At 48.0% G+C, this 13,087-nt stretch overlaps 2 protein-coding genes across 6 annotated transcripts in view; one reads left to right on the top strand and one right to left on the bottom strand.

The window, feature by feature from the left end:
- Nucleotides 1-3,767, bottom strand: part of CSAD (cysteine sulfinic acid decarboxylase) — a 26,475-nt gene extending 22,708 nt beyond the window's left edge. The window contains exon 1 of one of the 3 annotated variants that reach the window (XM_032420638.1): nucleotides 3,679-3,767. The gene's annotated coding sequence lies outside the window, so the exon portion shown is untranslated. Of the gene's footprint in view, nucleotides 1-3,156; nucleotides 3,423-3,678 lie in introns of those variants that run through there. The other 2 variants (XM_032420636.1, XM_032420637.1) reach the window with 2 other exon arrangements.
- Nucleotides 3,337-13,060, top strand: ZNF740 (zinc finger protein 740). 3 transcript variants are annotated; one of them, XM_032420642.1, is made up of 7 exons: nucleotides 3,337-3,426; nucleotides 4,314-4,627; nucleotides 7,014-7,163; nucleotides 7,505-7,594; nucleotides 8,057-8,180; nucleotides 8,474-8,592; nucleotides 9,784-13,060. In XM_032420642.1, the coding sequence occupies exons 2-7, from the start codon at nucleotides 4,619-4,621 to the stop codon at nucleotides 9,871-9,873; spliced, it is 582 nt and encodes a 193-aa protein (XP_032276533.1). In that variant the 5' UTR covers nucleotides 3,337-3,426; nucleotides 4,314-4,618; the 3' UTR covers nucleotides 9,874-13,060. The 3 variants fall into 3 exon arrangements, with proteins under 3 accessions (XP_032276533.1, XP_032276530.1, XP_032276531.1); XM_032420639.1 differs by lacking the exon at nucleotides 9,784-13,060 and having other exon boundaries at nucleotides 8,474-9,374; XM_032420640.1 differs by lacking the exons at nucleotides 3,337-3,426; nucleotides 4,314-4,627; nucleotides 9,784-13,060 and adding an exon at nucleotides 4,634-4,827 and having other exon boundaries at nucleotides 8,474-9,374.
- Nucleotides 13,061-13,087: the final 27 nt, after the last annotated feature.

Here is a 13,087-nt window from a genome sequence, read left to right as displayed (position 1 = left end):
AAACTTTTAAAATTCTGTGTAAAGACCCCATTAAAGTAGTTAAAGATAACTCATGGCTTTACCCCACCCCTTATTATTTTACCCACTCTGTGTTTTCCACAGTGATTTTTGCTCTCCTTGCAATTATTCTTTTCCATGAAAATTTTACTTTATTCTAAATTTTTAAAGATTATTTATTTATTTGAGAGAGAGCACATGCGGGGAGGAAAAGCGGAGGGAGAAGCAGACTCCCCGGTGAGCAAGGAACCTGACCAGACCAACCATGGGACTCCGAAGGACTCGATCCCAGGACCCTGGGATCATGACCTAAGCCGAAGGCAGACGCTTAACTCACTGAGCCACACAAGCACCCTTTTCCATGAAAATTTTAAAATCAGGTTAAGTTCCATGCAAAGTCCCGTTTTAATTAGAACTTACCTTAATCGATAGCAAAAACTCATGTCTCTACAAAGTTAAGTCTTTCTATTCATGGACTTGCTAAAACTCCCCATTTAACCAAGACCTTTTTGTCTTTCACTAAAATAGTCTGATTTTCTTAATATATGACTTGCAGTTTCCTGTCAAATTTATTTCAAGAAGTGTAATATTCTTATTGTGAGATTATTTATTTCATCACATTTTTATGGTTGGTGGTTCTTATATTTTATGCATACAATTTTTGTTTGTTAATCTCCCATCTGGCCATACTGCTGAACTCACTAGTTTTAGTATTTTGTCAGTCAATTCTCTTTCTTGATGAATGTATCATATGAAAATAGTGAGACTTTTCAATGGCCAGGAGCTCCAGTACAATGTTAGCTTTGATGGTAAACATTCCTGTCTTATTCCTATTTTTTTAAAGATTTTATTTATTTATTTGGCACAGAGAGAGAGATAGTGAGAGAGAGAGAGCACAAGCAGGGGGAGCAGCAGGCAAGCAGAGGGAGAGGAAGAAGCAGGCTCTCCACTGAGCAAGGAGCCCGATGCAGGGCTCAATCCCAGGACCCTGGGATCATGACCTGAGCCAAAGGCAGACGCTTAACCGACTGACCCACCCAGGCGCCCCTTATTCCTATTTTTGATAGGAATGTTTCAAATAATTTCCTGTAAAGCATAAATTGCCCCCCCCAAAAAGGCTGTAAGATAAACGAAAAACTAAGAGAAAGTACTTTAAATGCATATGACAAACAAAAAGTTAATATAACTTAGAGAAGACGCAACAGAAGTTGCTCAACTCTACTACCGGTGACATGCAAATTTAAACAATGAAATTACTATTTTTCATCTATCAAATTGGCAACTGCACTAAAAATTCATAGTATCCAGTATTGCTATGTTATAGGAAATGGGAACATTGACACATGGTTCTGAGTGAGCATGTAAATTGTTACAAACTGAAATTCAATTTCACAGAATTGATTAAAATTTAAAATGCACAGGGGCGCCTGGGTGGCTCAGTCCACTGAAAGTTGGCCTTCACTCAGGTCAATTTCCCAGGGTCCTGGGATCAAGCCCCACATTGGGCTCCCTGCTCAGCTGGGAGCCTGCTTCTCCCTCTCCCTCTGCCACTCCCCCTGCTTGTGCTCTCTCTCTCTCAGATAAATAGAGAAAATCTTTTAAAAAAAATTTTTAGGGGCGCCTGGGTGGCTCAGTTGTTAGGCGTCTGCCTTCAGCTCAGGTCATGATCCTAGGGTCCTGGGATCAAGCCCTGCATCTGGCTCCCTACTCGGCAGGAGCCCTGCTTCTCCCTCTCCCACTCCCCCTGCTTGTGTTCCCTCTCTCGCTGTGTCTCTCTCTGTCAAATAAATAAATAAAATCTTAAAAAAAAATTTTTAATGCACATATTCTATCTATAAATAATCTATAAATGCAAAAGGATAACTATAGGAAGATGTTCCTTATGGCATTATTTTAAAAAATAATGGAACTAACCTAAATGTTCATCAGGATGAGTCTAGACAAATCAAAGTACAAATGTAAGTTAGAATATTATGTAACAATTGTTAAAATGTTAAAAAACTTAGATATCTACAATGTAACACTAGTGTCCAGCACTGTAGTTGCTCAATAAATATACTCTGGATGAAAAAAAATTGTATGAACATAGAAAAAAGTCTGGAAGTATATTTGCCAAACTGATAAAAGTGACTATCTTCAGGAGCATTGGATAGTAGAAAAAGGAAACTTAACATTTTTGCCTTTTATTCTTATGTGTGTGCGGACTTGTCAAAATAAGTATGAGATATTTTTTTTTAAATTAAAGACTTATTTCTAATAACGTTTCTCTATTTTTATCTCAATTTTATCATGAGTCTAAGAGCACAAAGATTTGCTGTCAATGGCTCAAAACAAAGTGCTCAGGGAAATGAAACCCGTGTACAAAGAGTAGTTGGGAATTCCTCTTTTCCATAAATAAATATTTTTTTCTTTTGGCATCTCAATCCTCGTAAACTCACAACCTGACAGCACCTACAGCAGAAGCTGAGACATAAATGGACTGACATTTCCTTCCATTAAGAACACTTGGCATAATCCATCTTTAGCGGAACCTCTCCCTAATAGCTCAGATTGGGAGATTCTAAAGAAAAGTTCAAGTTTCCATTTTTTAACGCTGGACCCGGGGGCCACCCTAGATCGCTAATGAAACTAGTCTTCTACAGAGGGGAGTCCTATGGCTTTTTCCAGGCGAGAAGGCCAATGTCAGATGCTGGAAAGTCTGGAATGAAGGGGTAAGCGGTACAAGTTAACCAGACCGGCCTCGGGACGCGCCCGGATTGAGTGTACACGGAAGAAGCGTTTAAAGAAGTTAACTCCTCTCCCAGCTGACTGGGCGGCCCCAGAATCTGCAGAGCTAGGCCTGATAGATAACTTTCAGATAAAGAGGACCTCGGCTGAGTTACGTGAAAAGGCTGGGTACGAACTATTCAGGCTCTACTTGGGGCTGCAAGCTCAGATGCGACAGGGAGAACGTCCGCGAAGGGAGACTGATGGCGTTTTTTCAAGGAGCCTCAACCAGCCCACCTAGCAAAACCTAGCACCCAGCAAACGTCACTTCAGGGTCTTCGTTCCTGCCCTCAGCCAAGATGGCCGCCGGGGCGCGCCTGTACCATGGCGCACGCGTCGTACCGCCGGTCCGCCCCCTTCCCGTCCTTCCGCGCGCCGGCACCGCCCACTCACCAGCTGCACCCCCTCCCAGCGTCCTCAGCCTCACCCCCTTTCTGGCTGCTCCCGCCGGTCCAGGCTCCGAGCCCGGAAGTGGATATTGCTGCTCGGCTGAGAGGACGAGGGGAGGGGGAAGTGCTTCCGGGGAAACGGGCCCCGGGTTGGTGTTTGTAAACTTGCCTCGGTCCCGGCAGGGCAGCGGCGGCCACGGGGTTGGCACGGTGTGCTGGGGCCTGGAGGAGGCGCCGCGCGGTGGGGGAGACAGCGGGAGGCCGCGCCTGGCAGGTAGGAGCACGCCTCAGGGAACGCAGCGTCGTCCGGGCAGGCGGCAGCGCCTCAGCTGCTCGCAGGCCGTGGGGCGCCGCGCGGGAAGGGGGAGGGGAAGGGAGGAGGGGCGCGTGGCGAAGGGAGGGGGCGCGCCGGGGAGGGGAAGGGGCCGCGCGCGCGCGCGCACCGCCCCCCGCCCGCCAGTCCGGCCGCGTTAGCGGTCAGGCGGAGGGGGGCTTGCTTGGCGGGGACGCGGGCGCGAGCACGCACCTCGCGCGCTCCTCGGTGCTCTCCTCCGGCTCCGTGCGGCGGGGCGCTGCGGCTGGCTGGCTGGCTGGCTGGCTGGAGGAGGAGGAGGAGGAGGAGGAGGAGGAGGGAGGGAACGCGGAGCGCCGGCCTCCGCCTGCCTGCCTTCCTCCGCAGCGAGTTTCCGTACCTTCGGGCGGACTCGGTGAACGCGCACGTGTGGGCTGGCCCAGCGCACACTGCCAGTCCGGTTGCTGACTTGCTACTCAGGCGTCCAGCGATAGCCTCTGAGCTTTTCTCCACCCCAGTTCTGGCCTCCTTAATAGAGTGCTAGCTTCGCGGCCCGGCCCACTCGGCACAAAAGCCCCGGAGGGCCTCCGCCCCCTTCTATTCGTAAGATGGCAAATCCGAGCAGTTGGCCTGTTGCAGTTCTTCCATGAGAGGCCCCAGTTACTTTTACTCCCGTTGGCTGCTCCTCTTTGCCCTGGAGACCAGTTTCTTCTGACCTAGAAAGAAAACTCTGCTTAACTAATGCCCTCTTCCTGAGGTTCACAGAGAGCGCCCACCAAAAAAAAAAAAAAAAAAAAGTTCAGCCTACTGCAGGTCGAATGGCCTGAGAATGTTGGACCTAACAGCCCCATCTCCTTTTCTGGTTTCAGGTTTCTGAAACAGATCGTGAACTTCAACGAGAGGATTCGGTTGGAAAACGAACACCAGCAGACTTTTTCTTCAGATCATAGGCACGAGCCAGGCAGAGTCCAGGGATTCTTGGAACATCTATCTTCCCTTTGGAGGACACTAAGATCTATTTGAAGACAAAAGCAGTTCAATATGGCAGCAGGACGGAAGGGACACAAAGGAGTTGTTACAGTGATTTGGTGACAGTTCTTCAAACAACAGTGTCTTAGGAAAGGTGGATCAAGAAACTCCTGAACTTTTGGGTTGCATTAAGTGAGAAATCAGCATGGCTCAGGTAAAAAGCTATAGAATCCTCCTCCTTCAAGATCACTGGGAAACGTGTTTGCAGTTTCACTCTTGAATGCTGCCTTAGTCAACATATTGACCAACCCAGTGAGCCAAGCTCTGTATTAAGCACCAGGGGGAGATCTAGAGGAAGGAAAGGAGACAGGCCACAGCCCCTGCCTTCAGGGAGCTTCCAGTCAAATGAAGGAGGTAGGCTATTCTGCATCACAGGCACTGATGGGACATTTGTGAAACAATTACTCAGTTTACACTTGGTACGTTAAGTGCTGAGGGGCATGAGGGAGTGAACAGTCTGGTGAATGCTTCATTTTTTTTTTCAATAGGAATTAATTGAGCTCCTGTTTCATGCAAGGCATTATGCTGGGGATACAAAGATGAGTAAGATTGTCCCCATCCCCAGCAAGCTTCCAGGATAGTTGGGTTGGGGTGGGGGGAAATGGAGAGACAGTCTATTATTTACCTTTATATTCACAATACCTTGCATAGTGATTGATTAGCAGCAGAGACTCAATGAATCTGTTGATTGAAGGAACATGCAATAATAGAGGTATGTACACTGCAGAGGAGAGAGAAGGGTACCTCTGCCTGGATGGAAAAAAGCAGGTGAAGCTTGAAGAACGCATAGGATTTTGCTAGATAAACAAGCAGAACAGGACATTCAGACAGGGAGAACTGCATGGGCAGAGGCTTAGAGGCATGGGAGAATGTGATGAGGTTAGGAGTACTGCAGATAGTTTGCTAGTTAAGGAGGAAGGGGCTTAAATGGGTTAGGGGGATAGGGTAGGTAGTGATAGAGGGATAAGTTTAGAGTGAGGGAGTTGTTTCCTGGAGAAGTTAAGAGTATAACCCAAGGGCCTTTTATGCCTTGCTAAGGAATTAGACTTTATTCTGAATGAATGGGAACTCTCTGAAGAATGTTAAGCAGCAGAGTGACATCAGATCAGTGTATTTAGAAGGTAATTGTCATTGTGAGGGGAGAGGATGGATTGGAGAGACAGGATGATCTGTTAGGTTGCTGTAAGTGTGGATAGCAAAGCCATGTGCGGGCATCCCCAGAGCTTCTCCCAGCTTTCTTGCAGGGACCCTCCTGTACCAGTCTCACCAGGATGGCAGCCTGATTAGAGTTTAATTGGCTTTATTCCAGCTGCATGCATGGCTTCCTTCTTTCCTTGCAGATTAGGAGCCCTCGGTTTCTTCTTCCTTTGTTTGCAACCCACTTCACGGCATCATGTTCACTCTTGTTCTGAGAAACTGCCTCTCACTAATCACTAACTTTATACTGGGCACTGCTAGGCATTTGTATCTTAGTTTTATTCTCATCAACCCTGTGAGAGTAGATACTCTCATAAACATTTTGCATTTAAGGAAACTGAGGCCTGAAGAGGTGGAGTAATTTGCCCAAGATTATACAGTACAAACAGCAGAGCTAAGCTTTCCACCTCTAGACCTTTCTGTCCAAAGTCCTTGAAGGAGAAAGAAAAGAAGGGGTCCCAGGATATACTAAAAGGAATTTCTTTTTTTAAGAGAGTGTTTTTAAAAGGAATTTTTTTTAGTAAATCACTTGTGGAAGTTTGCTGATCAACTATTTCTTTAAAGTGTTTCTTCAAAAAAAAAAAGTTTTTTCAGTAAGAAAAGTATATTCTCTAGTGCTGGCTAAACAAAGTCAGTTTGAAGAATGTAGCCATGAAAAGAGGAAATTTTTTTAATCATTCCTTGTTTAAGTAATTTTTTTAAACTATGCACAGAGTAGAGAATGTGAAAATATATGGATTTGCACACAAATAAATGGCCTTGGAGGTCAAGAGAAAGTGATACTCAACCCTAAAATCCTTCCAAGTGACTTAATTTTTATATCTGTTAAAATTGACAACACCTAGGGAATTTAAAATCTAAGGGGAGACATAACTTAGTTTTGCTGATAAACATGCTTTTGGGACCTGATAGAATATATATTTGGCACCAGTGATGTCTGCCAATCATAAGTGGCCTCTGAACCTCCCGGTGAGAGAGGAAGGAGGAAGTTCTGCTAGAAATCTCCCATTTCAGTGCATCAGCAGGGCAGACCCTCCTGCCCATTCACAAGGCCAAGTACCTGGTAACAGGTCCTAGCACATTGCTAATGACAAAAGTGTCAATAATACTTGGTTATTCACTTGATTTGTATTTAAATGCTGATGTATAACAAGTAACTTGTTCCTGGTGAGGTGAGTTAGGGAGGACTCTTGAAGGAAGCAGAGTTTTGCAGCAGAGAGGGACACTCCCTAGAGAAGCAGTTTGTTTGTGGCTGGGTGTGAAAGGTAGTTCTATAGAAGATGGCAGCCTGTTTTTGCCCTGCCCTGCCAGGTGACCTGACACCTCATCTCCTTTCAACTTAGGCAAGTCTCCTGGCTTGTGAAGGCCTAGCAGGTGTGAGTTTGGTTCCCACTGCAGCCAGCAAGAAGATGATGCTGAGCCAGATTGCCAGCAAGCAGGCCGAGAATGGAGAGCGGGCAGGTAGCCCTGATGTGCTGAGGTGCTCAAGTCAGGTACAGCGTTTGAGTCCATTGTGGCACCTGGGGGTCGGGTGGCCCAAGCTCTCTGCCAGGAGATGCCAAGCTTTGATTGCTCAGTGCTTCCGTTTAGGGAAGTGGGGAAAAGGGATCCAGCTGGGGAATGAATGAATGTGGGTATTTTAGAGAGCTAAGGAAGGACTTGACCTATAACCCCTTAACACCATAGTACTTGGAGAGGAAATGGATGAGTACCTTCTCTAAATCTTTGGGGCAGGTGGTTACTGTCATTTAGAAGTTGTCTGCAGCACAGCATTTGGTTTCCTGTCTTGTGTGGGGAGATAGACTGTGAGTTTAGCTTTGATTTATTTTTAAAGGGCCACCGAAAAGACAGCGATAAGTCCCGGAGTCGCAAAGATGATGACAGCTTGGCTGAGGCCTCTCATTCAAAGAAGACTGTTAAAAAGGCAGGTAATGGGGTAATCCCCAAACTGGTACCGTTTGGTAATGGGGTAATTCCTTTTCTTTCGTCTGTGGCTCAACCTGGAGTTTTCCCTAGATGTTTTGGTCACTCATAGCCAATGAGTGTGTCACTCTTATTTCCTCCATAGGCCACTTTGGTCTTTGATCTCTGCCCTCTCCAGAACATCTTTGGTAAAGGAAAGAGGGCCAGGGAAGCATGGGATCCTGTGGCAAAGGGGCAGGCAGACCTCCCTCAGGTCACATTCAGAGGTGTTGGGTTTGATGGGGCAGACAGTTTACCCATGCCCACCACCTTCCTCAGAGGGTCTCTTAACTCTAGGGAATGAGGGAGATGACAACATCAGAAAGATTACTTTGTCCAGCAACTGGAAATTGACCCAGAGTAGAATGGGGACAGAAAGGCGGCTGAGGGATAGCCTTATGACATGCCTGATTGTTGCCCCTAGGTGGTGGTAGTGGAACAAAATGGTTCTTTTCAAGTAAAGATTCCCAAAAATTTTATTTGTGAACACTGCTTTGGAGCCTTTAGGAGCAGTTACCACCTCAAGAGGCACATCCTTATTCATACTGGTAAGTCTCTTGCTCATATTCAGTAGTCTGTAGTTGTGTGTGTATGCGTGTGTGTAGCTCTTATTGGGTTTGTTTTAGGGGCTGAGTATCAGAAATAAAGGAAGAAGATAAGTGAATTAGCTAGAAAGATTTTGTGGCTCTGTATCTAGTGTCAGAGACCGACAGCTTTGGGGACCTTTCCTCATTAGGTGTCCGTACATTGCTAAAAATTAAAAATTTCTGGGAAAATACCTGGAATGAAGTCCCTACCTTGTGTACCTCCTGATACTAACTTCTCTCTCCACTTGGGCCAGGTGAGAAGCCATTTGAGTGTGATATATGTGATATGCGCTTCATCCAGAAGTACCACCTGGAGCGTCACAAGCGTGTGCACAGTGGCGAAAAGCCCTACCAGTGTGAACGGTGTCATCAGGTAAGCTCACGTGTCACCCGTCTACCCCACACAACAAACTTTTCCTTCACCAAGAACCAGGGCCAGCCCCCATCCCCTTCCCAACAAGGGGCCACATCGAATTCCTGGCCATGGTAGAGTTAGTACCTCAGGGTGAGGTGTTTCTCTCTGGCCTTATGCAGCTGTTTATGGGAGGGGCCATGAGAATAATTGTAATAACAGTAGCATTTCTTGTGTACCTATTCTGTGCCAGGCACTGTGAGAGCATATTTAACATAGATTATCTTTTTAATTCTGATGTTAATTCCGTAAAGAGCTGTGTTGTCGTCATTTCACATTTGGGGAAATTGAGATTCAAAGAGGTTAAGTGTCCTAAGGACACAGCAGATGGAGGGCAGAGGCAGGATTCAGTCAAACTCAGAGCTGGTGCACCTGGAAGAAGAAAGACAATCTCTGCCCGGGGGGTCAGTGTCTGACTTGATGAGAATGTAAGAGCTAGACCAAAACAAGACAAGAACAAAAGACAAGAAATGATAACAACTAACATTTCCTGGATGCTTTGTTCCACCCGCTTACACTGAATCTCAAAACACTAGAATGAGAGCTCCATGAGGCAGAGATTTTGCCCCTCTGGTTCTCCACTCTATCCTCAGCCCCAAGAACTGTACCTGCCTTGAGACAGACACTCAATAAATATTGGATGAATGACGCAGCCCTTCTGTGAGTAGGTACTTTTAGCCCCGTTACAGATGAGCGTACAGATTGAGTGCTGTCAGATACCGTGTCCAAGGTTGCACAGCCACTGAGTGCTAGAGCCAGGACTCCCGACTTCAGAGCCTGCGCTCTTTTTTTTTTTTTTTTTTTTAAAGATTTTATTTATTTATTTGACAGAGAGAGAGACACAGCGAGAGAGGGAACACAAGCAGGGGGAGTGGGAGAGGGAAAAGCAGGCTTCCCGTGGAGCAGGGAGTCCAACGCAGGGCTCGATCCCAGGACCCCGGGATCATGACCTGAGCCGAAGGCAGACGCTTAACGACTGAGCCACCCAGGCGCCCCGGAGCCTGCGCTCTTAACCACTGTGTGCTCTTGCCATCTGTGCACTTGCTGAGGGCATGTGGAGCGGGATGCGTGCCTCCCGTGTGGGGAAGGCAGAGCTAGCCAACAGGTAGCTGAGGTTCTCCTCTCAACACTTAATCCTTCCTTTCTTCTCAGTGTTTTTCTCGGACAGATCGATTACTCAGACACAAACGGATGTGCCAAGGGTGCCAGTCCAAGACTTCCGACGGGCAGTTTTCTCTATAGGCGCAAGGGGCCCTGGGTGGTGGGAGTGATCAGAAGAATTTACCGAAGAGCGCACCCCCTCTGGTCTGATGGTCCCACCACCACCCCCGTCTGTACCTGTCCCCCTCCTGGAGGAGTGGACCCAGGAGACCAGAAGAGTGCATCAGGGGACAGCGGCCTCAGAGCCTCAGCTCTGTAAATAATCTGAGACTATGAGTATCTCGGGGAAATTCCTACAGCATTCCTGGGTAGGGAAGCTAGTCCCTGGACCCTTGGCTGAGGTTATAGGTGGGGACTGAAGGTACAGGACCAAGACTGGTGTGGCTCCCACAACCTTGGACTCCAGCTGGCAGCTGAAATGGAAAGGATTGGGGAGAGGGATTTGTTTGTTTGTTCTGTTCTTGTTTTTGTTTATTCAAAAGCAATTTTAGCAGCTACACTGTGGATACAGGTAATATGGAGGCATAGAGCCCTGGTTAAAGCAGGGACAATGGCTGGCCCGGCCCTCCCCAGAGTTGAGTTTTTAGTTGCAGTTGATCCTCAGTGTTCCACAGCCCTGCACCTCACCTTCTGTTTGAAGGAGAGGAGGATCAGGGATGGCAGCTGAGTTTACCTTGGTCTCCTTATACACTGTAGGGACAGAAGGAAGAATGGCGGGAGGAGCAGACAAGGGCTGGGTACAACTAGAGTGGGCAGGTACCTCTTCCTTCCTCCAGGGAAGAGCGAGAGCTGTGCCCACGGCTGTTGCAACGGCCCAGGCCACCCTGGTACCTGATGGGGTCAGCTCAAGTGCCTTGTGGAGGGAACTTGGGTGAGAGCGGCCCACGGAGCCCTTCCGTGCCCTCTTTGGGCACTCCATCTTGGAGATAGCGTGTGGCTACCTCGCTGCCGTTGACTCCTGAGCCAGACAGAGGTTTTGAGCAGGTAGTCATGGATACCAAAGGGGGTTCTCTCTCCTTGTGCCCTCTTAGGAACAACCCGAGACTAGTCCCAAGTTGAGCAACAACTGTTCAAGAAACAAAGGAGTTTGGTGTCCCCTGACATGACTGTTGAGCAGTGTGAGCTGCTCTCCCTGCCCAAGTCCTATCACTGTATTCAGGTAGGAGATAGGGGTGTGGCCTTTGGTCCCAAAGAATAAGATCTTCGCTTCCTTCTTAATGGCCATCCCTACCCAACAAAGAATTGGGGGGAGGGGGTGCTGCAGAGAAAGGACTGAGGAAGAAACCTATTGTAGGTTTTATTCTTAATCATATTCTTTGCTCCTCTCTGCCCCAACACCACCACCCTATCCACCCCCAAAAAAGTGATCAGGGGTGTGTGTGTGTGTGTGCGCGCTTGAGTGTGTTCATTGAAATGTGTGCTTGTGTTTGTATGCTTGGAGATGGCATATTATTGAGCCAAACCCTTCTCTGGCCCTCAACTCAGGGGAGGATGAGCATGAAACAGCCCCCACCACCACCACCAAATCTGAGGGTGCTTGAGGTCCCAGCTGAGGAACTTGATTTAGGGGAGTGAAGGGCTTTGTTTTGGAGAGGTTTTTTGGGGGTTGATTCAGCAGGCTGGTTAGGGTGTTTAACTCAAGCCAAAGCTTGTAAACATGAATTTTCTAAAGTGAAATAAAAAAGCCTCTGCCTGCTATGGAAGGTTCTGGGGTTTGGCCCCCACTGTGGCCTGCCCTGACCTGTAGAGGGGAGTAATCATGGAGTAATCATGGAGGCTTGGTGAACCTGACCACGCTGTCAGTGGGGATCTAAGATGACAGCTCCAGGCAGTGTAACTTCATTTCCTAGATGTAGGAACAGCAGCAGAAAGCTCCTGGCTGTCAGGTGTGCGGGAGGGGGGTGGGGGGCTCTGTACCTCTGAAATGTGAGGATTTCAGGGAAAGAAAGGTGTGGCACCCTGCAGACTTGCTCTGACGGCTCCTGAGGTCCTTTGGCAGAGACACTGGGCAGTGTTTGCTGCCTGTGCTCCTGTAGCTTTATGCTGGCACCTGCATTTGCTATGGTCCAGGGCCTAGACCTCAGTCCCTGAAGCTGCCCTGTGGTCCCTGCAAGCCGGGTATCTTCCCGTGTGTGAGCGAGCCCCTTGCCTGTTAGAGACCTCTGCTGGGGCTGGAATTTATCATTTACCTCTGGGAATACATTCCTGGAAGGAAGCTACATTTAGAAAACCTCTCCCACGAGCACTTTTGAAAATAGGAGGCTTCATTCCCTGCCACTTGCAGCTAATCTGTTTAGGGTTGGAGTGAGTGTGGCGAGAATCCCGAGTGACCTATGCCCCTACGTGTGTGGATGTGTGCTTAGGTCACAGTGTGCCGTGGCCCCCCACAGCCTCAGCCTCCTGCCGGGGTGGGAGGGAGAGGGAATTTGTGAGCAGATGTGGAAAGAGCCATACCGGAAGCACCCCTGCCAAGGATTGGGTGTGGAGGCAACTCAGGAGCAGGTAGGTGCTTAGTTCAGTTGTCCAGGTGCTGAGGTTCTGGGGCCAAGGATGTGTGAGGAGAGAGGAGCAAAGAGGTGAAAGGAGTGATTCAGCCTCCCAGAGGGCCCAGAAGCCCCACTTACACCCTAGGGAAACCACAGACAAAGAGCGCTGCAGAGGCTTCTGGGCCTATGCCCCAGCCCTCCTCAGCTGGTGGGGTCTAGCACTGGACAGATGCCTCAGGTGCGTTTGGAGTGAAGGGAGAGGGAGCTAGGGCAGGCTCTCAGAGACCAGGACGTGGAATTTGGGGACCTGGGAAAGAGCACCAGTTCTGGGGGGGCCCTTGTATGGGGCCCTACCAGCCCTGCACTTCCCTGCACCCCAATTCTTCTCCGTCCACCCCCCAACAGCCTCTTTCATCACGTAGCTACTGATTGTGCCCTATGGCTTGACATTGGAGGGTTAAATGAGATGTGGGGGGTCCCGCCACAACTTCTAACCCTCTCCCCAGACGCTCTTTGCCTCTGCTGCAGTCCTGGGGCTTTTATCTTAATCCCTCCCAACTCTTCCTCTCTGCCTTCTCCCTCCCTCTCTCTCTCTTTTTTTTTAATATACTTATTTTGCTATTGGGGGAGGGGAATATCAAATGAACAAGATCACTTTTAAATGGTAGTTTTTATAAGATGTTATAAACTTGTATCTTTTTACCATTAAAGTGCAGTGTATGTTCCTTCGTGATATATTTAGGATATTTAAATAAAAAGAAAATGGGGCTTTTCTACATACTATCTCTTTTTTTGGGAAAGCTGCTGCT

Source organism: Phoca vitulina, unplaced genomic scaffold, assembly GCF_004348235.1.
Source record: "Phoca vitulina isolate PV1807 unplaced genomic scaffold, GSC_HSeal_1.0 scaffold23, whole genome shotgun sequence".
NCBI lineage: Eukaryota > Metazoa > Chordata > Mammalia > Carnivora > Phocidae > Phoca > Phoca vitulina.
This window is presented reverse-complemented; position numbering and strand designations above follow the sequence as displayed.